The 21418-nt window shown below is 56.4% G+C and overlaps 2 protein-coding genes across 17 annotated transcripts in view; one reads left to right on the top strand and one right to left on the bottom strand.

Moving 5' to 3' along the window:
* The window catches only part of KLC1 (kinesin light chain 1), a 68235-nt gene extending 54839 nt beyond the window's left edge, over nt 1-13396 (top strand). For 5 of the 16 annotated variants that reach the window (XM_047079992.1, XM_047079994.1, XM_047079995.1 and 2 more), the window contains exons 14-18: nt 2000-2130; nt 6684-6753; nt 7196-8295; nt 8477-12660; nt 12979-13396. In XM_047079992.1, the coding sequence (XP_046935948.1) occupies nt 2000-2130; nt 6684-6753; nt 7196-7333 (339 nt within the window). In that variant the 3' untranslated portion in view covers nt 7334-8295; nt 8477-12660; nt 12979-13396. Of the gene's footprint in view, nt 1-1999; nt 2131-6683; nt 6754-7195; nt 8296-8476; nt 12661-12978 lie in introns of those variants that run through there. The other 11 variants (XM_047080000.1, XM_047079997.1, XM_047080003.1 and 8 more) reach the window with 8 other exon arrangements.
* XRCC3 (X-ray repair cross complementing 3) lies at nt 11350-18612 on the bottom strand. Its single transcript, XM_047080010.1, has 7 exons — nt 18512-18612; nt 16700-16837; nt 16165-16377; nt 14216-14370; nt 11896-12108; nt 11683-11729; nt 11350-11588 (listed from the first exon to the last, which is right to left on the bottom strand). The coding sequence occupies exons 1-7, from the start codon at nt 18564-18566 to the stop codon at nt 11357-11359; spliced, it is 1053 nt and encodes a 350-aa protein (XP_046935966.1). The 5' UTR covers nt 18567-18612; the 3' UTR covers nt 11350-11356.
* Between the last annotated feature and the right edge of the window lie 2806 nt (nt 18613-21418).

Here is a 21418-nt window from a genome sequence, read left to right as displayed (position 1 = left end):
CGACGAAGTTAAAGATCATGAACGTGCCATTCCCGTGTGTAGCCTCTTTTTCCGGTGACTGTCAAGTCATTTCATTGTGGGATCTCCTTTATGGACAGTTGCCGGAAAACCTCGTTACAGTAAGTACCATGGAGATTTCTAGCACAGTGCCAAGCCATGCTCTGAAACTGGAATTTAATTTTGATGGCAGGAGTAACTAGTCTTAATAAGGTATGTGGCCGATAACGTGTGGCCCGGTGCCTCTTTGTGCCCGGCTGACAGGAGCAGGCAGAAGGTAATCCCAGATACCGAAGCGATTCAGAGCTCCGCTGAGATCCGTGACCTAGAAATACTGTGAGCCGCGCTGCGCTCGTGGGGGTGGCTCTCTGCTCACAGCGGTTTCACTGGGCTCTCTCTCCGTTTCTGTCTGACAGGCCTAGCTGCCCTCTGTGACGCTCACACTGTCTCCTGCATGACGGGCGGCTCCTCCGGCTTTACTTCCCTCTCCAGTGCTGACTGCTGTGTGTAGCAATCCCCTAGGATTCTTGTCAGAGCTCCACCTCTCTGTGACTGGCCATCCCTTTCGGTGCTGCTGTCCTTTCGGGGGGTTCCTTATCTCTGTATACATGTAGCTTTGCCAGATATGTACTTAGTAATATAAACTGTGTTAATAAAAACCATTTACCGTGTGATACATGAGTTTAAAAATTAAGAGCGATTAGCTGTTCACTTTGATAAAAGGTAGTTAGAAGTACCCGCAGGTGTTGATGCAGTGGCATGACAGTGACCGTGGACGCTAGCTAGGCTGTAAGAGTAGGGCATGTGCCGCCCCCGTCGCACTCCGAGACCTGGCGAGGCCCCCCGGGCCCCGGGCTCTCCCCTTAGGATCTCGCTCAAGTAGCATTTGCTGTGTCGTCTCTGTGAAATTTTAGCAGTTTGGCTCTTCTCCACTAACCCTTCAGTGGTCAGTGATTTGTGTATTTGTGTCTTTCTAACTTCTAATAAACTCACTCCAACTGACCTGTGTCTTCGTGTCTGTCTGCTTAGTGGGACTTTTCACTTTTTCCATGGAATGCGGCATTGTGTGGCTTCTTGAGGGAATGGGGCTACTGTTAATCTTACTAAGTCATTCGTTCTGAGAATAAAAGTTGCTACAGACAATTTTTTTACTCTCTGTTCTTCATTTTCATATCCAGATAACTGCCAAATGTTTCACTTATTAATGTCTGAGTCCATTGTGATGAAAGCTGGGCAGTCTTTTACTTCCCACAAGGTGTTTGAGGGTTTTTAGTTTTTGTACGGAATGAACACTTTATTTCATTTTCCAACCTCACTTATAATCCAACATTTAATAAAACTTCTTAAAAACTCACTGAAGGGGCGCCTGGCTGGCTCAGTCAGAAGACCATGCGACTCTCAATCTTGGGGTCTTGAGTTTGAGCCCCACCTTGGTGGAGGGTCGGGGAGGGGGGACTTATAAATAAATAAAGACATGAGAATTTTTACAAAATTATAAAATTTACTAAACAAGCAGTATACCTAAGTATTGTATTTACATGGAATTGTTAAAAAGAAGTTGTCTCTGTCAGCTCAGCGTTTGGGGTCCAGTACTGTTACGTGGCCCAGATGCTTCTGTTTTTATTAAACGTGGAATTTGATTTTGGTGATCTTCCAAGAAGCAGCCTTCATTTTCTTAAGACTTTTTCTGTGTGTGGTTACCTTTTGTTTTGAAACAGCAGTAAAATTTGGGGGGATGTTTTTTTTGTTTGGATGTACTTCTTAATGTTCAAATGTTCTCATGATCATTGGATTATCTTTAATGAGATTTAAAATGGATCGAGTTCTGTTTCAAGTGTGTTTATATGCATGGCAAGTTGGTAATTTCTGTAGCAGTCGCATTGCCAGCATCACAGACAAGTAGGTCAGCCGTGACGTGAATTCTTGTTTTCATGCAGCTCTGCCTCTTGGGAGGTCGGCGGAGGACCGTCTGCGGTTTCACATTTGTTCACATTTCTTTCAGGACGGCACTGGATCTTTAAAGCGCAGTGGCTCCTTTAGCAAACTCCGGGCTTCCATTAGACGCAGCAGTGAGAAGCTGGTTAGGAAGCTGAAGGGAGGAAGTTCTCGAGAGAGTGAGCCAAGGAACCCCGGGTAACTATCTGCAGCCCCACCGGGTGCCCAGCGGGCCCTCCTCCCCCAAGACAGCGGTGCCCAGCGGGCCCTCCTCCCCCAAGACAGTGGTGCCCGGCGGGCCCTCCTCCCCCAGGACAGGCTGAGGGATGACCGAGGGCCTTCCGTGCAGAGGCCGAGAGGGCGGATGCCTTCAGAAGACATCTGTGCAAATCTTTGACTTTGTGGCATGTTCAGAGGAAGCCTTAGCGGTGGAAAGTGGGAACTTCGTATTAAAACACCCGAGCATATTCACTTGTTTACTCTAGACAGGCGTTACTTATTTTTAACATTAGCACTAGTTCATATCCTTTAAAATTAATTTTTAGTTAAAAAAAATAACATTAGTTTTTAAAATCCTTTTAAAATCAAATGATAACTGTGATTGTGTTAAGCCCACACGGGTATTAATACAGGAAGAAAAGTTGTTTTAAATAGAAGGATGACAGTTTCAAGACTTTGTTATAAGGTGTTTCTTTAGGAGATTAAAAGACAGATTTCCCACGTGTTTAACAAAAGGTACACTCCTGCGTCGTGGAGTCTTTTGAACAATAACATGTAAGTTGTCAAAGGAATTTGGTTCTGAGGCATTCTGGTTTTGATCGGGTGTGTCAGCAGGAGATCGGCTGTTAACAGTGTGCATTTCTGGGTCACTGCTGGGGTCAGCATCCTGTTTGGGATGCATTTCTCACAGAGGCACTGTTTTTTCTGCTCTTTGAAGCTCTCAGTTCCTGAATGGGGCCTGCTTTTTAGAGATGGACTCTCAGTGAGACCCTGTCGTACACCTGATCCCACCGTCCGCTCTGCGGGCGACGAGTCGCCCACTGCTGGGGCACGGGGTCCCCTCCCGTACGTGCTGGAGACACCGAGGGGAGGGGCTCTTCCCGCTGCTTCCCTTGCTGGTCCCAGAGGTGTCCGGTCTCGTTCTTCCGACCTCTAGGCCCGGGGAGCAGAGCCCTGGGGCTGCCGGCCGCCCTTGGCCCCACTCTGCCTGTGGCTGCACACATTGCTCGATGGCTCGCGAGGCAGGAGGCGCGATTTGGTTGTATAGGTGGCTGTCCCCCTGCTTCCCAAATGTTCGCGAGCCCGTTTCCGTGGAGGGAGTTTTATGGGCTCCACACATTTGTTCTCAAACTACCTGGAAGGAACGGTGTTGGAAGCCAGTTGGGGTTTCTGGGATACATGAGGCTTAGCAGCAGGTTGCCGTCCTGCCCTGCCGACAGTGCCCGAGGGCCTGGGACCCGACAGGAGCGTGCATCAGGGAAACAGGTTTTAATTTGCCTTTGGGATAAAGTGCTTGTTTTAAAATATTTACAGAACTAAATGATAGGTCATCGTTTGCCTCACTGAGTTTTGAAAGTGTAGACTTTTTATTACCGCGATGCGAGGATCCGCACAGACTGTTGTGCGGTCGCCCAGTTACGTTCCCGGGGCGGGTCTGGGAGCGGAGGAGATTTGTGTCACCATGTGGGCGGCTCCTCCAGGGCAGACACCCCGGCTACCAGGGGTGCTGGGTGTTCTGAGACTTTTTAAACGCAGAGCCCTGTGACATGGACCTTCTTCCCACGTGACGGAGCCCACAGTTTTTCTCCTGGTCTCATCCGTGTCTTCTGTCTTGACGGTGACACAGAGGCAGGGGCCCTCCGCAGTGCGGCACGGGTTGCGGTGCCGGGATGCTGTCCGCCTGACTCCACACTTCACATCTAGCACTTTTCCTCCGTTATTCGAGATGATGCCTTACTGAACTTTATGAAAAATTAATGACCTTAGAAATGTCATTCCATAAAGTGCAGAAAACTGAATACTCTTTCTGGGTACGAGTGACCATGTTCATTAACTGGACAGGTGGTTCTCCAGCCGCAGCATCAGCATCTCGTGGGGGCCGGGTGGGGTTGTGAACAGACTGTCAGGCCCCACCCCACCCCTATGCCAGTGCCTTTCTAGCAAGTTCCCAGCAGGTGCTAGTGCTGCTGGTCCAGGACCATGGCTTTTTTTTAAAACTTTTTTTGATGTTTATCTTCAGAGTGATAGAGCAGGGGAGGGGCAGAGAGAGGGGGAGACACGGAATCTGAAGCAGGCTCAGGCTCTGAGTTGTCAGCACAGGGCCCGACTCCGGGCTCGAACCCACGAACCGCGAGTTCATGACCTGAGCCGAAGTCAGACGCTTACCCAGCTGAGCCCCCCAGGCACCCCAGGACCACCTTTTGAGACTCACTGAACTGGGCATTCTTCCTGTGTTGCACACCCCGGTTTAAAACACCGAGTGTGAATGCAGCTCCAGGAGGCTGGGGAGACCTGCTGGGAAGGCACAGTTGTTGTTACTTTCATCTTGTAAGGAAAGGGAATTTGAGGAAGAACGTTGAATGGCTTTCTTAGAGAATGCCAACCAGCAAAAACAGTATGAACAAAGTGAGGGCTCATGGGGGGTGGAGGGGAGGGAAAAAGCGGTGATGGGCGGGGAGGAGGACACTTACTGGGATGAGCACCGGGTGCTGTATGTAAGGCAATTTGACAATACATTAAAAACATAAAATTTAGAAAAATATGCATAACAGGTGAAAAAAGCCAATTTGCTGTTTAACAGAGTAATTAAATGTGGCAGAATATAACTTCCTTTTCATTTTCTTTGATTTTATCCTTTGTTCTTGGGTAGTTACGTAGAGAAAAACTTGTTCAGAAGTGTAGCAACCTGTGGGATACGTTGGGATGTTTTTGGTTTTTCTTTTTATCCTGGTTGGGGCATTTTGGGAGTGTGTTTTACCTGAGAATAAGTAAATTAAGGTCTGTGGTTTTGGTGTAGTTTATTCAATGAGAACTTGGTAAATACCTGTCGTTTGCCGGGCGCTGTGCTCACAGTTGATGCTGGGCACTCGTGTCGTGACCCAGGCCTTGGTCCACATTCCTAGTGCATTTTGTATGTGTCTGGTTGTGCTAATCCTTTGGATCTGTGCTTCAGTGTCACAGCTCTGCCCTCAACTCATAGGGTAAATAGTGTGCCCTGTGTCATAGGTGGTTCAAGTTCATAATTACAGTTCCTACTGCAAACATTTAAAGAAGAACCCTTGAGGGGCGCCTCGGTGGCTCAGTTGGTTGAGCATCCAACTTCAGCTCAGGTCATGATCTCACGGTCTGTGAGTTCGAGTCCTGAGTCAGGCTCTGTGCTGACAACTCGGAGCCTGGAGCCTGCTTCCAAGTCTGTGTCTCCATCTCTCTCTGCCTCTCCCCTGCTCATTCTCTGCCTCTCTCTCTGTCAAAAATAAAGTTTTAAAAAAAAGAAAAGAACCCTTGATATTGGTTATTTTAACTTGAAAAGCTAAGGGGACTTTCTGTTTGAGGGCATCCCTGGTAGTGGTAAGCAATTATGGTAACTTTATCCATAATTTAAGTTTGGGTTTTAGGTTATTTTGCAGGACATTGCATCAAGTATTTTAAAGGTATCACATGGGGGAAGAAAGTAAACATTGAAGTCACTGTATTTCCTTAAATGTAAAGCATGAAATTTCTCTTAAATTTTGATTAAAAAAAAATTTGTTTTTGAGAGAGAGAGAGTGCGAGCATGAGCCTGGGGTGGGGGGGTGCGGGGGCAGAGGGAGACACAGAATCCAAAGCAGGCTCCAGGCTCTGAGCTGTCAGCACAGAGCCTGATGTGGGGCTTGAACTCATGAACTGTGAGATCATGACCTGAGCTGAAGTTGGATGCTTACCCGACTGAGCCACCCAGGTGCCCTAAATTTTGGTTTCTAAGCTTCGGAGTTTATTTTACTAGTAAAAAATTGGTTTTCCTTTTAATATAGAAAAAAATATAAAATACACGAACGTATATATGTGTCTGATCTCAACAGTGAGCTTCGAGTGTCTCTCTTTTACATGGTCATTCCGGGTGAGTGTTGGGATTTGGAGGAATCCCCAGGCTCCCTTCTTTAAAAAATTTTTTTAATGTTTATTTTTAAGAGAGCACGAGTGGGGAGAGGCAGAGAGAACAACACAATCCGAAGCAGGCTCCAGGCTCCGAGCTGTCAGCACAGAGCCTGACGCAGGGCTCGAACCCACAACCCACGAGGTCGTGACCTGAGCTGAAGTCGGATGCTTAACCGACTGAGCTGCCCCCCCCCCCCCCCCCGCCCCCGGCTCCCTTCTTAAATCGATCCTGACACAAAGGCTTGTGCTGAGTCTGAGGGTGGCACTGGCCAAGCCTCTCGGCTCCTATACGTGCCAGGCTTCACAATGTGATGACGTAATGACACTTGGAATTTACACACACTACCCGAAGACAGATACTTTGCAGAGAAAGTGCTTTCTTTCCTGTGGGGCTCTAAATACAGTTAGAGCTGGGGCGTCCATGCTAAGAATTGGGCGGACATCCCCATCCGAGCGAGATCTAGGCTCGCTCTCCATCAGGGATGGTGCCAGGGACTCCCCCATGGTGTCCCCCATGGTGACCGGGGCCTTTGAGGGGTGTCTTTGCCATGTGTCCTGCTCCCGGTTAACTGATGTGCCGATGGTTTGTCCTTTGCATGTCTACCGCCCGGTTGCAGCATGAAGCGTGCCAGTTCTCTGAGTGTCCTTAACGTGGGTGGCAAGGCAGCCGAAGACCATGGTTTCCAAGTAAGGAGCCCTGCCCCACTTAATGCCCTTGACCGCTCAGGCCTACTTCGCTGGGCGGCTGCTGTTTGAGCAGCCGTGGGGACGTTTCAGTATTTCTGAGTCTTAGATACAGAGGCGTTGTAACGATATTTCTGTATTCTACATTAATTTGAGGAGGTGAATTATGGGAATGTTCACATTGTGAACGTTCTCAGTATATTAATTACCGATCTTTAAGTTTGATTAGCCTAAGTAAAATTTAAATATTCTGATAAAGTAATATCAGAATTTGGCCACTTAATTTTTGTTACTAATTTGTATGATTTTAGCCTGGGGTAAGTTTGTAAGTAATTGTCTAGTTACACTGTTGTTTAGCATCTTACAACTTTTCAGAACTTTACAAATGTAAGTGACGTAATGTCACTTTTACACTCAATCTTTAGCGCTTTTTTTTTTTTTTTAGCTGTGTGAGGCTTGCACGAACCCGTCACATTTAAAACTGTTGGCACCTTGTCTATCAGAAATGGCCTTTTTGCTGCTGTTAAGCGTCCAGTGTGGCTGTCGGGGTGCGGCCCCGTGTGCCAGGCAGACCAGCAGCTGAGCTTATGGGGAAAGAGAACCTTCTCAGCCAGACCTGCTCGTCATCACACCCATTAGCAGCTCCCCAGGTGCCCCAGCCCAGCTGCTAGACTCCTGGACGCTCACCGACAGGAACAGGCCTTCCTCCCCAGCCTGCACCCGTGGGGGCGGCTGTTTCCAGGGGCCTCTCAGCAGACCTTTGGTGAGAAGATGCGAGACGCCAGTGGTGTCTGGGCATATTTTGAGCGTGCCTGGTAATGAGAATAAAAGAGGTGTCGTCTCCAAAGGTCTGGGGCAGCCAGGTCCCCTCACCCATGTCTCTCGGTGTTGGCACCTGCGTACGTGGGCGTCAGGGCTCTCGGAGGTTGACTTAAGGGTCGTGCAGCCGTTGTTACAGCTCTGAGATCACTTGAAGCTGGTGTCATTTGACGCACGGGTCGCGTATAATTTTTCTGTTTGTTTTTTCACGCAGGAACGAAATGATTATCTGGCAGACTCGTGAGCTCCGAGTGCCAGCCACACTGACCTGGCCCACTGAGGGTCGGGGCAGAGCTAGATAAAAATCCCCGAGACTTAACGGGGACACTGAGACCCTCAGAGCTTTGCCAAGCTCCTCTACTCTGCCCGGGACTCACCTCCCCAGTGACTTCCTTTTCTAGGTGGTGACCTCTACCACCTCGTGGGGGTTTGCCCCGAATTCCGTTAAGCTGCCTGCAGTCCTAGCGAGCTAGAGCTGCTGGAGCGTGAGACTGGCCAGGCGTGGCGCCGGCAGCCTCAGCGTGTTTGGGACCGGCCGCTGTTCACGGACACTTGTACTTTCTGCCGCTACGCCAAGATCTGTTTGCAGTTTTAGTATTGTATTAAGGCTCTAAATGAAGACTCCAGAACCTTAAACTGCATCTTTCTAGGATGAGCATCTGATGGTCTGGGGCCATGCTGCCTGGAATTAAGAGGACAGTTGGTGCTCAGAGCTGGGAGAGACAGGTGACCCTCTGGTGGGGGTGGGTCTCTGCCGAGTCCCCAGTCCTGCCGTGTGCCCCCCCCCCCCCCCCCCCCCCGCTGGATGCGCATGGGTCCCCACCCCTCTGGGGCCCATCTCCCCTCTCCTGGGCCCTGTACACTCAGCATGTAGGCATGCAGTCTTAAAAAAAGATTTTCTTTGTAGGGTTAGAACGGTTCCCAATCAACCCTAAGGGAATCTGCCAGACTCACTGGCCGGTGAAGAAAATACTGCACAAATACTGTTTGTAATTCCGGATGACAGCAGCTGTAGGGAGGGGCGCGTCCAGGCCACCGAGCTGGAGTAGGACGACTCATCACTTAGCTCTGAAGGGGATCTGAAGAACTTGGGGTACCCTGTGAGATGCTGCACGTTTGGAGTTTCTTTTAGTGTCATGTTACCGGAGGGGTCACAGCAAGGGCACTTGCCGCCCCCCCAGCCCCCTGCTCCGAAATTGCACCATGCTGGGGTCCGTGCGCCCCGGGGGCCCTCCGGCGGGGCTCACAGGGCACCTCGGCACTCGCTGTACAGACTCCCTGGGGGTCCCCGCGGGGGCACCCACCTGCTGCACGTGTCCTTCAGGCCAGGCGTGGATTTGGGGCTGCGGGCCGGAGGCGGCAGCATGCCGGGGTCTGGGGGCTTTGTTGACGGGTGTCCTGTGATAATACCAGAGCACGTGGCCTAGACCACCTGTTTGGGACACTGCTCGCTCCCTCCCGGAGGCCAGTGTGCGGTGCCTGGGCCCGGTCTTCTGTGGCCGCGCCTCCTTCCTCAGCGCCTGGCCGGCTGGGCTTTGCCGCCTCCGGCTTTGTAACCGTCGTCCACTCTGCAGGCTGCGAGAGACCGCCGCCGACAGAGTGGGCTGTGTGTCCACGCGGGCACTGTGCACTTTGAAGTTCCCGTTTGAGGGGCGGGGGAGCATGGTGTCACCTGTGGAGCGGGACAAGGGCTGTCCCGTCTCCCCTGTACCCTCCATCGGAAGTGCTCTTCCAGCCACGACGCTGATCTGATACATTGGAAACCTACCCCCTTTCCCTTAGTGACACGTCTCCCTGGGAAACCAGGGCATTCAGGAAGGATACACGTGGGGCCAGGGGTAGGATTTAGGCTCCCATTCGGTGGGAACGGGGCCCCGCCTGTGAGCCCGCCAGCCCCCTTCTCTGAAGGCCAGCTTGCCTTTGTGGGGTGTGAGGAGCCACACAGCCTCCTTACACCGCGTCGTAAGAAACCGTCATGTTTCAGAGGGGACGCTGCCTGGAAATGTGTAATTTCTGATTTTTGAGCTTGTATCAAAACAAGTGAGCCTGGTTGTCCTCTGCTCATTTGTCTGGCCATCTGGATTTTAATGTTCTCGAGGAGGAGAAGCAGTGGGGGCGGCCGGCCCTCCTCTTCAGTGTTTTCCTCTCCCGGCGAGGGGGCCTCGGGCCGTCGAGTTAGAGGTCCCTGGCCAGAGGACAGGCAGGAAGTGACGTGAGCCGGCTCTGTGGGTCTGTCTGAGGGGGAGGTTGTGGGAGGGCTGGGCCATCCGCCCTCGGCTCTCCCCAGGGTCTCTGTGTTTACAGTACTGGAGGGAGTCAGGTAGTTCTTTCCCGGAATTCGAAGAGATTCCGGTCATGTTTGGTCAGAAAGCCGCTAGGAATATCACGTGATGAGAAATTCAGTGTTTACAGTAACCTATAAATATTGCTAAAAATAGTTTATAGACAGCTCTTTCATTGTCATAACTTCATAGAATATTCTTGGGAAGCAGGTGCATACATGAGGCTATACTCTGGTATGTTTGCACTTGCTGTTGAGCAGTGCACTGCATGACCATCAGACTTCTGAAAATTGCCAAGTGCTACTTGATAACACCGATCGAAGGAGAGGCTCCAGCCAGCTGCGGGCGTCTCGTCAGGGCTCCCAAGCGTCATACGGGTGGCTGGGGCGGTCATGAAGACGTGTCATTTTGCATTTGTCCCATTATTATGGGGGGAACTGACGTGGCTTCTACAGTGTTGTGGACGTAACCATGGGGACCACCAGCCCGGGAGGACTGCCTGACAAGCACTGGGGGTGGGGGGTGTGGGCAGGGAACTCCTTAGGGGGTCCAGGGCAGTCTGTCACTGAGACAGAAGTCCTGCTGCAGCCCTGTCCCTCGCCTGTGGTGGGCAGGCACCGTGCACCGGCACCCTGCACCCTTCATGCTCCGGTGGGCCTGCAGCTTCTGGGGAGGGGCTCGTTAGCATTCGGTCTTGGGGCTGTGGTTTGCTCATTGTTGGCGTGGTTTGCCTAGAAAATCATCCGGAATTGTTTGTATTTAATTACGATAATAAAATGGTTTATTTCCTTTTGCAAAGTCCCTGCACTTGCAGAAAGGCTCTTTTATAAAATTCCAACCCTAAAAGAACGGTTTCCTACTTAACACCAGCCATTCTCAACCTTCTGAGAGTCCCAGACTACGTAAAAATGGGATGGAAATTGGAAGTGAATTTTCCTGCTCTAGAAAATGTCAAAACAGTGCGAGTCTGCCCAGTTATGGGGACCTCTGCCTCCACCCTAGTACTGGGTCAGGTTATGTGTCTGCCCTCCTGGTACCAGCCTGGGGATCAGCGTCTGGCTCATGGAGTTGCAGGAGGTTGGCCAAGTCACTTCACTGTTCTCTGCCTCAGTTTCCCTGAGACCAAGGACGGTAACTGTGCCCATCCCCAGGGGCTGCGAAGGAGACGCACTCCAGTGTGGATGAATTACTTAGGACAGTGCCCGGCAGAGAACAGGCCATGGCGAAAGGGTCCAGGGCCCGCTGTGCCAGGCAGCGTGGGGGGCAGTGGGGGCGTGGGGCGTGAAGGCAGACAGCCCTGCCCAGGGGGAGGCCACGTCAGGCGGGTCATCCATGCTTACTGCCTTCCCGCCGTTGAGAAGGGGCAGCCAACCCCTGGAGCAGACCCTGTCCCAGCGATGGGTGTCCCGGGTCAAGACGTGAGTCCCCTGTGCCCGCAGAGTGTGGAGGGCTCGGCCAGACTCGGGGTTTCTTGGGACCTGGCCGGCCGTTCTGCAGCTGCCACGTCAACGGGCCTCGGTTCCGGGAGTCCCCCGTACCCCCTCCATGCTGACGGTGTAGGAACAGGATGAGGGGGGCAGGTGAGGGGCGAAGATCACCCGCAGGGTGCGGTCAGGGCGGCCGGGCGGGGGGAGGACGGCTTCCTCCTCGGGGCGGTGCCGGCTGACCATCAGCCGCATTAAGAGCTGATTGGACCAGGTCATTCCGAGGGCTGGAGAGACCCGCTCCTCCCAGAGACTGAGACAGAAAACAGGCCCGACGGTTACCGACAAAACCTCGGGGGACCCACTGCCACCCTCACTGTCCCGCCCGTGGGCTGGGCCCAGCTCACCCTTGTGGCCCGGGTGCCGCGCCCCGCTCCTCCATGGCCTCTGTCACCTGGGAGGTCCAGACCAGGGTCAGTTGCAGCAAGGACCCCACCGCCACCCGCCCCAGCATGAGTGGCCTCACTCCTCCACCCCCACCCCCCTGAACTTCCCTAAAATCCAAGCTGAGTGGGGGGAGGGGTGGCGGCGGGAAGGGAGGGTGTCGGGGTCGGGCCCACCTGGTTGATGCATAGCACGGGGCTCCGGAACGTGCTGCTCAGCCGGCGCAGGGTGGCCCCCAAGGCCTGCAGACGCCTGGCCCTGGGCATTGAGGCCAGGCCGTCAAACTCACAGCGGAACGGGGCCGCCACGGAGTCGATGACCACTAGGCGGGCCATCCCCCGCGACAGCAGCACGGGCACCTTCTTATTCACACACTCCAGCAGGGCGTCCTAGAGGCCAAGGGAGCTGGCGGTCAGCGCCTGTGCCCTGCACTGAAGAACCCCTCACAGCCTTCCCGTTTCACTCCTCACCCCGTGGGCCATCACAGCGACCGGGACTTCATCCTTTGGTGGCCCCGTGCCAGGAGCTGACCCCTGGGGTGCTGCCATAGCCGAAAGCCGGCTCATGACCGACCGCCCTGGTCGCTGGGACCATACTCTCGTCAGGCGGGTCTAGGGGTGGCGGTGAGCCCTGTCCCCTGCCCAGCCCCACCCCATGGGGGGGGGGGGTGGACAGGGGCAGGCCACCCCTGCCTACCTCTGGGGCCCGAGTGCGGTGCCCTGAGCGGCCCTGGCCAGGCTCCCGGGTGGGGCCGGGCGGCCTCAGGCCCTGGTGCCAGGTGACCACACACTGGCCGTCCCACCAGAGAGCAGCCAAGTGTCTGGTTCCTCGCCCTGAATGAAACCCAGTTCTGTGCTTCCACCTGTAGGGCGTCTTCGGTAGAGCCTCTTTTTGTGGAAAATGATGGCAGCAGCAGTGGTCTCGAGGACGCCAGCATTAACGTGAGTCCCGTCCCCTTTCCGTCACCGCAGGCAGCTCTGGGGACACCTGGGGGCTGGGCAGGTGGTGGCTGCACTCGCTCCCTGCGGAGCCAGGACTCAGGGGCCCCCTCCCCCAGGAGGTGGAAACGGGGACCGCAGCCCCGAGGCCCTGCTTGTGCACAAAGGGCAGGCCCTGCCCCCACAGCAGGGCCCCGGGCTCCAGGCCGACACTGGGCAGGAGGGCAGACGCCTGGTGCCCCCAGCGCGGTTTTCAGAACGGCTCTCAGAAACCACCGTGGGCCTCAAAGCGCTGGCCCTGACTGCTGCCTTCTCTTGCAGTGAAACCACACCCGGCCCTGGAGGACCCAGGACAACACTGCTCGTGTGCGGCCAGAGCCTGCCCTGTGACAGCCAGGGGACGGTCACCGAGGCTGGAGGGCCCTGGAGCTGAGAGCCTGCAGCACTAACCTCGTCTTCTGTGTCCCCGTGCCACCAGCACACTGTCCTACTAACAGCCACACCGCTCACCAGGACGCGTCGCTCGCAAAGCCATGGCCACGCTCGGCCCCTCCAGGGTGACGGGGTGGGCGCAGCCTCCCTCCTGGGCCGCGGTTCCGGGACACCCGTGTCCCGAAAGTGCAAGGAAGAGGCATTGGCTGCCTGGGCCGGGTGCCCAATCTTACCGTGTTACTTCCCGAAGCTGCGTGTGATATGTTCTAGTGTAAATTTTTTTAAGATTAAAAGTTTATATGCCTTACCCTTTACTTGCAATTTTTATAGCAACTCTTAAGTGCGGGAAGGTCCCCCGGGAACCCTGCCCAGCGGGTGCGGGGGTGCACTCGGGAAGCCGGGCTGCAAGGAGAGGCTCCCCCCAGCCCCATGCAGAGAGGCTTTCTTAACTTTTTTTTTTTTCTCCCGCTATACGGTTTATTCTCAGCTTTTGAACCCTTTCCACTCATTGCTTGTCCCTCCCTCAAACAATGATCGGAGTTGAGCATGGACCAGGTCACAGGGCCGCTTCCCCTGCCTGCCAGGACCACTGTGCTCCTAGCCCTCTCCCTGGGGCTTCCTGCCCCACGGCTGCCCATCTGCAGGGAGGGATGCTGCTGATGCTTCCGGATACGTGTCCCCCGCCCCCCCTCGGAGCAGCCAGGTGGGGACCTCCTGTGCCCTGATGCGCTTTCTGCTCCGTCAGGGGTAGAAGTCAAACCCGACAGACTGCTCTCGCCGGGACAGCCGGCCTGTCCTCTGGGCAGTGAATGGTCACCGCAGGGTGGCCGGGTGGCCAGGAGGCAAGGGAGGTGCTCTCTGCTACTGAGGGGACTGAGGGGCACACCCCGTGGGGGACGGGACGGTGGGTGGCGTGTGGGGCCTCCGTGTGGGGCCTCCCTCCGCAACTCCCCGTGGGCGGGGCGACCGGTTCAGCCTGAATTTCAGGTCACGAATCCTGTGGCGGCTCACCGGCTGCCTGGTGCTGGTGGTGGCCCGGTGTGGGTGTCGTGTGTGCGGCTCTGTCCACTGGCCCACCTGACCACCTTCCCCACAGAACTCGGGGCCAGAGAGGGAGGACGCTCACCACGTCGGCCACGTGCTCGATGAAGATCTGGTGGCCAAACTTCATCTTGTCGATCACCTCTCCCGGAACGTCCGTCCGCAGATGCCGCTGCCCCGCAATGAGCTGCTGCAGACGCACGTCCGGGAAGACGTCTTCGGTGCAGACGTACACGGCCCCTGGGGCGGCACGGGGCGGGGGGGGGGGGTGGTCAGCCCGCCCCCCTGTGGCTTCCCCGCACGGGAGCTGGTCTCCCTTGCCGCCCCCTTGCTGTCAGGACGCCACCAGGACGCCACCCCGCGGGTCCGCCCCAGCCTGTCTCGAGTGGAAGCCAGTGGGATCATCAGGGCCCGCGGGCTTCCGGAAATGCCCTGCCTGCACACGCTCTTGGATTCCCCTCAGAGGCTCTGCCGGAGCATGCTTCCCAGATTCCCAGATTCCCAGATTCTCCTTTCGAGGCTGCTCCTGTGATCCTGGGCTGCTGTGACCTGAACACCCTGGGGTGACGCCCTGGCTCCCCTGTGCCAGTGTACCCCAGGTCTGCTGGGAAGAACTGGGGACCGTCACAAACGAACCCTAACGTCTGTGGCAACTGATTTTCAACGAAGGTCCCGGGACAGTCCGGTGAGAGAAAGAAGTCTTCCCCGTGAATGGTGCGGGGACGCGGGGACCAGGCCCTCCCTCACCCCCGGCACGGACTCCATCCGCCCATCGAACGCCAGAGCCGACGCTTTCAAACTCCGGAGAGCACGCGGGTGGGTGTTCGGGACTCTGGGTTGGGCGAGGGGGTCTCCGATGTGGCACAGACCGCACAAGTGAGAAAAGGCAGAGAGAGAAACTGGACTCGATCACAGGATAAGCCACAAGAAAACGAGGAGACCCCTGCAGAAAACACGGTGAATTCCGTGTCTGGGGAGAGGCTCGCGTCCGGATCACACGAGGATCCTACAAGCCGGCCACAGAAGGCGACCCAACCGCGAACCGGGGCAAAGGCTCCAAAGAGACATTTCGCCACAGGAAACGTCCGCTGACCGGCTTCCAAGGCCAAGTCCGTCCACCCGGCACCGGGCACCTGCACCCTCGCCCGGAGGTGCAGGGGCAGGGGTGACACAGAGGCCCGCCACGGGTGAGCAACCCCCATGCGCGGTCCAGAGGCCCCCGCCCACGGCCGGGCTCACGGGAGCGGCACCGACCCCAGTCCTCGGCTCTCGGGACATAGGGGAAGCAGGAGAGGTCCCCGAGTGAGGCCCCTGCTGCCAGCGCCCCGCATGGGTCCCAGTGGCGTGCGTGTGTCACCGGGCCGCGAGGTCTGGCCCCGGCCGCATGCCCCGCCCACTGCGTGGCCCAGCCTGTCCGGGAAGCCGGGCGAGCAGATGAGCTCGGGAGGAACCGTGCAGCGTTTACCGAGGAGCTACCGAGGTGCGACCCGTCCGCTCTGGCACCACATTTAGTAAGAACGATCGAAGTTTTTAACGCTCAGAGACCCGCACGGGCAGCCCGGAAAAATCCCTCCATCGCACGCCCTGTGCAGACTTGACAGACGCAAAACCGCGTCAGGGGCCGGCCGCCCCCGCTGTCCTCGGTGATCCTGTCTGCCCCGTCCCCAAAAGGGAAAAAGAGGAAAATGTTTGCCCGAGGTTTCCAGCCCCATGGACCACGTGGTTTGCAGGCTGGCGGCGGGAGAGCGCGCAGAAGTGCCTAAGGGGGACTTTGTGCCCAGACGGAGACTGTCCCCGGGTCCTCGAGGGAGCAGGGGCCACTTCCTACGGAGGGCAGGCTACAGGGCCCATGGCCCTCAGACCTGCCCTCTCCCTCGGGTGGAATCCATGGCGCATGCGGAGAGAGACGGGGACCCGGGAAGATGGCCCTGGAGGTGGCGTTGGGCCCCGACTCGGTGAGTGAGACCTGGGCACGGCCGGGACCCCCGCCTCCCCCAACTCTGCCCCCGCCCGCCTGAGGGGACAGCCACTCACCGGCCTCCAGGCCTCCGTGACGCGGAGGGAACTGCACGGTCAGGCAGAGCTGCAGGGCCAGCTGGGTCTTCCCGGCGGAGCTGTGACCGGCCAGCTCGGTGACACCGTCCAGGGGCAGGCCGCCGCGGAGAAGGCCATCCAGCACGGGGCAGCCCAGGCTCAGGCGCTGGTGCTGGGTGGGGAACCTCTTCTTCTGCCGGTGCAGATGCAGAGCTGGGGGCGCAGGGGGCGTCGGTCACCACGTGCCGGGGGCCCAGGCGACCTCGGAGCCAGAAGGCAGGGAGGAGGCGGGCGTGGAAGCTTCTCCTAGCTGCTGTGCTCTCTGGGCACCCGTGGGCTCTGGGTCTGCTTGCCGACCCACCCCCGCTTCCCGCACTGCCTGGCCTGGTCCCATCTCTTCCGTCCCCCTGCCCTTGCCCTGTACACCTGCTGTGTCCCTGTCCTGATGCTGTGACCGTGGCCCTGCGTCAATCCCTCCCCAGGCATGGGCAGAGCAGAGGCCTCTCCTCACCCCCCACCCGCCCCCAGTGCCCACCTGTGAAGACGCTGCTTCCCCGCAGGTGCAGGGAGGCCGTTCTCAGCAAGTGTTGCACGTCGAGGCTGGAGAGGCCGGTTAGTCTCTGCAGGTCTGGTCCAGAAAAATGCAAAACCTCCTTTATTGACTTCAGTTTGGCTGAAATTACACAAAGACAGAACAGGACAAGTTCAGACTACAGTAACGCAAGGCAGCATGGCAAAGACAACGGGTGTTTTCCGGAACACTGTCTTCCAGTTCTGGGGACCCAGCGGGCAGGGGCTAGATCCGTCCACTCCCTGAAGCCATGGGAGCCCCTGGACAGAGTGTGAGGACAGCAGTGGGGAGGGAAGGGGCCCGAGAGGGGGACGGGCCTCTCCCAGGTGCCCAGAGCACATCAGCCACCTGCCGTGGCCACATCCTGAAAACGTGTCCCAAGGAAGGGCGTTTCTGTGGCCAGGCAGGCCGACACCAAGGCAAGGCTTGAGGGTGACCCCGGGGCAGGGTGAGAACCGTGCAGTTAGGAAAGCCAAGCCGGGCTCCAAACAAACGTCACTGCAGCGGAAAGCCGGGAAGGCGGGGACCGAGCTAAGACTGCGTGGCGGTTACAATGCCAGTGGCCACAGCCGGGTGGGGGGGCGGGTCACAGAGTTAACATATCCAGAAGATCTGGTATTTGGGGAGGAGAGCGGATAAATTACTGTTGGGCGTGGATAAGTACATTACTTGCGAGCTAGTAGGAAAAAAAAATGCGCTAAAAAATGTTTCCAACCAACCCAGATGGCAAAAAAGGGAAAACAACACAAAAAGCAACAGAATAGGCAGCTCAGCAAAAGAGAGAGTTAGACCCAAACATACCAGGAATTACCTTAAATACATGTGCACTGAAGGCTCCAGTGAAAAGACAGATGGACAGACTGGACCAAAGGGAAAACACAACAAAATGACTGAAAGGCTCTGGAAGAACCAAGAGCCAAGGACGAGGGAGCAGGACCAGAGACTGTTCCCCCACGTAAGACATCACCAAGGCGCCCCCACGTGTACTCCGGCTTCCACACTTTGTGATCAACAAGCTTCCCTGTCACACGCCCTGGGAGACGGGGGAGATGGGAGGCCCAGCACGCCAGCTGGTGCAGGGCAGCTGGGGAAGGACGCACCGGGAGACAAACACAGCGGGGAAGCCGTCCAGCTCACCCATTTGGGCACTTAAAACAGAGGCACCCGTAGCTGACATACTGGACGATGTGGGAAAAGACGAGACGTACACGGAAAACACAGAATTTGAAAAAAGGAGGCAACTACCAACTTTGGGGGGAAGTAATAAGAAAGGAAACCGTCAAAACCTCGCAGTTCAGCAGCAGTAATGATGTCCCCAGTCACAGCCCTCACGGCCCAAACGGTGCTCCAACTGTGGTGGGGGAGGGGGAAGTAGGTGCACCAGGAAGCCAGCCCTCACCCCTGTCACAGGCGCTCCGTGCGTGATCGCAGACGCTGACAAACCGAACACAGCGACGTAAGCACGTTCTTAGAAGTCCAGATGTAAATACAAAGAAATTGCCAAAAAGACTCCCGAGTGGCGGAAGTGGTTGTTTCACGTTTTAGAAAATAAACGTGTATTACTTTGATGAAAATAAAATTTAACTTGAAAAAAGTCCACACGCACACACACACACCCCTGAAGACCCTGCAGCACATTCCAGCACCGGCTACTCATCAGGAGTAGCTGTCTTGGGGAAGGGGGACTCGGCAACCTCGCTGTGTCTCACGGACACGACACACAAGTCCACCCACACGCTTCACGTATCTACTCGACACAAACACCGGTAAACGTACCTTTCTTGACCGCAGTAGTAATTCTGGGATTCAGGTCCAACTGATCCAAATCCATTTCTTCAACAGGTTGACTGCGACCACGGATAATCTCCCAGGGACACAAATGCCGATGCGCTTGTTGTCAGTGCAAACCCCCCAGGAGCAGAGCACCGCGGGGTGACAGTGGCTTGGGTACGCAGTCTCCTTTGTGACGGGTTCACCGTCAGCCCTGAGGTTGGAGGAGAGACTTCACTGCACCAGGAAAACCACTGAAGTAAGTCTAAGGCGACACCTGGCTTAGAGGAACCATTTGGTACCTCAGAAACCAAGACTCGATCCGCACAGTGATGCAGCTGAAGGGATGTTCCCCGGCCACCCCCACTCTAAAGGCCGGGGCAGCGCAAGGCAGTCCCCGTTCCGTCCCCTGCAGAAAGTGTTAGAAATGAGCATGTGCGGGGCGCCTGGGTGGCGCAGTCGGTTAAGCCTCCGACTTCAGCCAGGTCACGATCTCGCACTCCGTGAGTTCGAGCCCCGCGTCGGGCTCTGGGCTGATGGCTCAGAGCCTGGAGCCTGTTTCCGATTCTGTGTCTACCTCTCTCTCTGCCCCTCCCCCGTTCATGCTCTGTCTCTCTCTCTGTCCCAAAAATAAATTAAAAAACGTTGAAAAAAAATTTAAAAAAAAAAAAGAAATGAGCATGTGCTTCAACCCGGAGTCCCGGCCTGGAGACCTGGTACACGGGTGAGCACCCTGCCTGGCCCACCTCTGGGGTGAGGACGACGCAGACAGGGACCATGCTCATTGGGCTCACGCGAATGAAGCGTCTTCTGCATTCGGCAGAAGCGTGTCCCCGCGGGGATTTGGAAAGAACGGAAAAAGTGACTTTTGAATCCTGCGAGACGTTTTTAAGCGGGAACCTCCACGACCACCCAGCTGTTTCGGCAGAGAACAGCGGAGACCGTGTGGCCGGCCCCGCCCCTCTCCTGGCCAGCAGCCCTCCCGAGGCCCAGGCCGCGCACTAAGTGCCGTGGGGACTGGAGCCCAGCCCGACCCTCGCTGGTCGCCCTACTCAGCCCAGGGTCACCCAGACACTCTCTAGCAAGCCACGTTTCCATGTTGGCCTCCTAGATCAGCAAGGGTGAGAAGGCAGCGGGGCGTGTGGGAACACCAAGGCCGGCAGCCACTCAGGCTGAACCCAGGGCCCAGGTCCACCAGCAAGGCCTCAGCCGGGGGGAAGGTCGGAGGTCGCCTCCCCTTGCAGCGCTTAGAGTGTTACTGATTTGGACAACATCGGGTTGACTTTGGAGCTTCGAGAAGCAGGTCGCCTGCACGGTCACGTTCACAGGCTGGTCAGGGAAACCGGTGTGGCAGGGAGAAATCCAAAACACCCAGAACTGACAGCACAGGAGCCTGACGCTCAGGCGTGAGCAGGAGCTCCCAGGCCAGGGCTGACAGGAAACATGCCGAGGCCGGGGAGGACACACACGGCCCCGGCTCTCCCGCGGCCCCCCGACGGCCACCAGGACTGCAAATTGGAGGACAGCGGGGTCACCGTCAGAGGTGCCTGAACGCAGGGCCCCAGTGCCAGCCACACACAGCGAGAGGAGGTGAGGACGGTGACGAGCTCCGAAGGTGCCCTGAGCATATGGAAGGTTCTAGTGGGCTGGTGATGTGTGTGACATTTGGTTCCTGAAGACAGAAAGCAGGTAAGCAAGAAAAAGATCATCTCCAGGACAAGTAGTAAGTTGCCAAAGGACATGCGGTGTGCCTTCCTGGCTTGGTGGGGAGAGCACCTCTGGGAGCCCTGAGGACAAGAGCGGGAAGAGGTGACCCAGGGAGGCACCACCCAAAACCTCCTCCGGGACAAGAGAACGCCTGGACAAGATACCAAGTCTGTTGTTTCCAAATTCCAAAGACGGTGCGTGTCCCCCCCACCCCCAGACTGTGGAAAGGCCCTGGGGCGTGCCTGGGGGAGGGAAGGCCTTGATGTGACACACGCGGCCAACAGGCTGGACTGGGGTCTGGACTGTGAAGATGAATGGCCAGGAGAGGGACGTGCCTGGATACTAAACTCAGATTCTGACCAGCCACTAGACACGGCAGGATATCAAGGCAGGTGACCACAGCGCCTCGAACCTATGTGGTGGGGGAACGGGGCATCCGGAAGCAGAGTGACCACTGGTGGAGCACCTGCGTAAACCAGACACTGACCGGGAGCTGGACAGACAGGCCCAGGTGGGCGCCCTGTCCCCCCCACCTCCCTAGAGGCAGGGGCGTGAGCCAGCCATCCTCCAGGCCCGCGCTCCTCCAGCAAGGGAGAGGCCTGGGCACGGAGCACGCCCACAGCGGGCCCGGACAGATGAAGCAGCTTCCCGGAGCATTAACGTTAAGTTCCTGTTTAAGGGGACAGTTAACATGCCATGCCGCTGGGCGAGGGGGTCAGAGCTGTAGGAGAGAACCCAACGTTTGTGGGAACCAGTAGAATCGAATATGACTTTCAAGCAACTCAGGTCCCGCCAGAGGGAAGCCCTGAGCCTTCCCAGGGGGAATCACACTCTCCTGCTTCAGGGCCCCTTGGGCGGAGGCCTGAGGACCCCGACTGCCAACCCCATCCCACCCCTGCCCCTCCCAGGGATGGAAAGTTCCAGCTACAGACAGACTGGCCCACCGGCCCACCTGCACTCCGGGCAGCAAGACTCAGGTTTCCAGTAGCTTTGGCGGACTTACAAAAGAGGGCAGGGCACGGCGCCCCCACAGAGAGGGCTGCCCAAATCTCCCACAGAACAGAACCAAAGCCCGTGTCTCTCGCAAGTTCAAAGCTGAATACAGGCGGCCCCACTGATGCCCCAAACTCACCGGAGGAGTGCAGACAGTTATCAGACACACAGTCCGTTCCCAGGACTGTTCCAGGCACCTCGCACAACACGAAC

The sequence above is a fragment of the Lynx rufus genome, unplaced genomic scaffold (genome assembly GCF_022079265.1).
Source record: "Lynx rufus isolate CCGP_SWC_20201006 ecotype Redwood Valley unplaced genomic scaffold, mLynRuf1.p SCAF_17, whole genome shotgun sequence".
Classification (NCBI taxonomy): Eukaryota; Metazoa; Chordata; class Mammalia; order Carnivora; family Felidae; genus Lynx; species Lynx rufus.
The sequence above is the reverse complement of the archived record's forward strand: the minus strand, read 5'-3'. Positions and strand labels throughout refer to the sequence as shown.

What these genes read in the sequence shown, in the direction of transcription:
- XRCC3 (XM_047080010.1), bottom strand. Translation starts at nt 18,566, where the DNA reads ATGGATTTGGATCAGTTGGACCTGAATCCCAGAATTACTACTGCGGTC. An exon ending in TCACGGAGGCCTGGAGGCCG is followed by an intron (nt 14,371 to 16,164) that starts GTGAGTGGCTGT and finishes GTGCCGCCCCAG; the next exon opens with GGGCCGTGTACGTCTGCACC. An exon ending in TCGAGCACGTGGCCGACGTG is followed by an intron (nt 12,109 to 14,215) that starts GTGAGCGTCCTC and finishes CTTGGCCTCTAG; the next exon opens with GACGCCCTGCTGGAGTGTGT.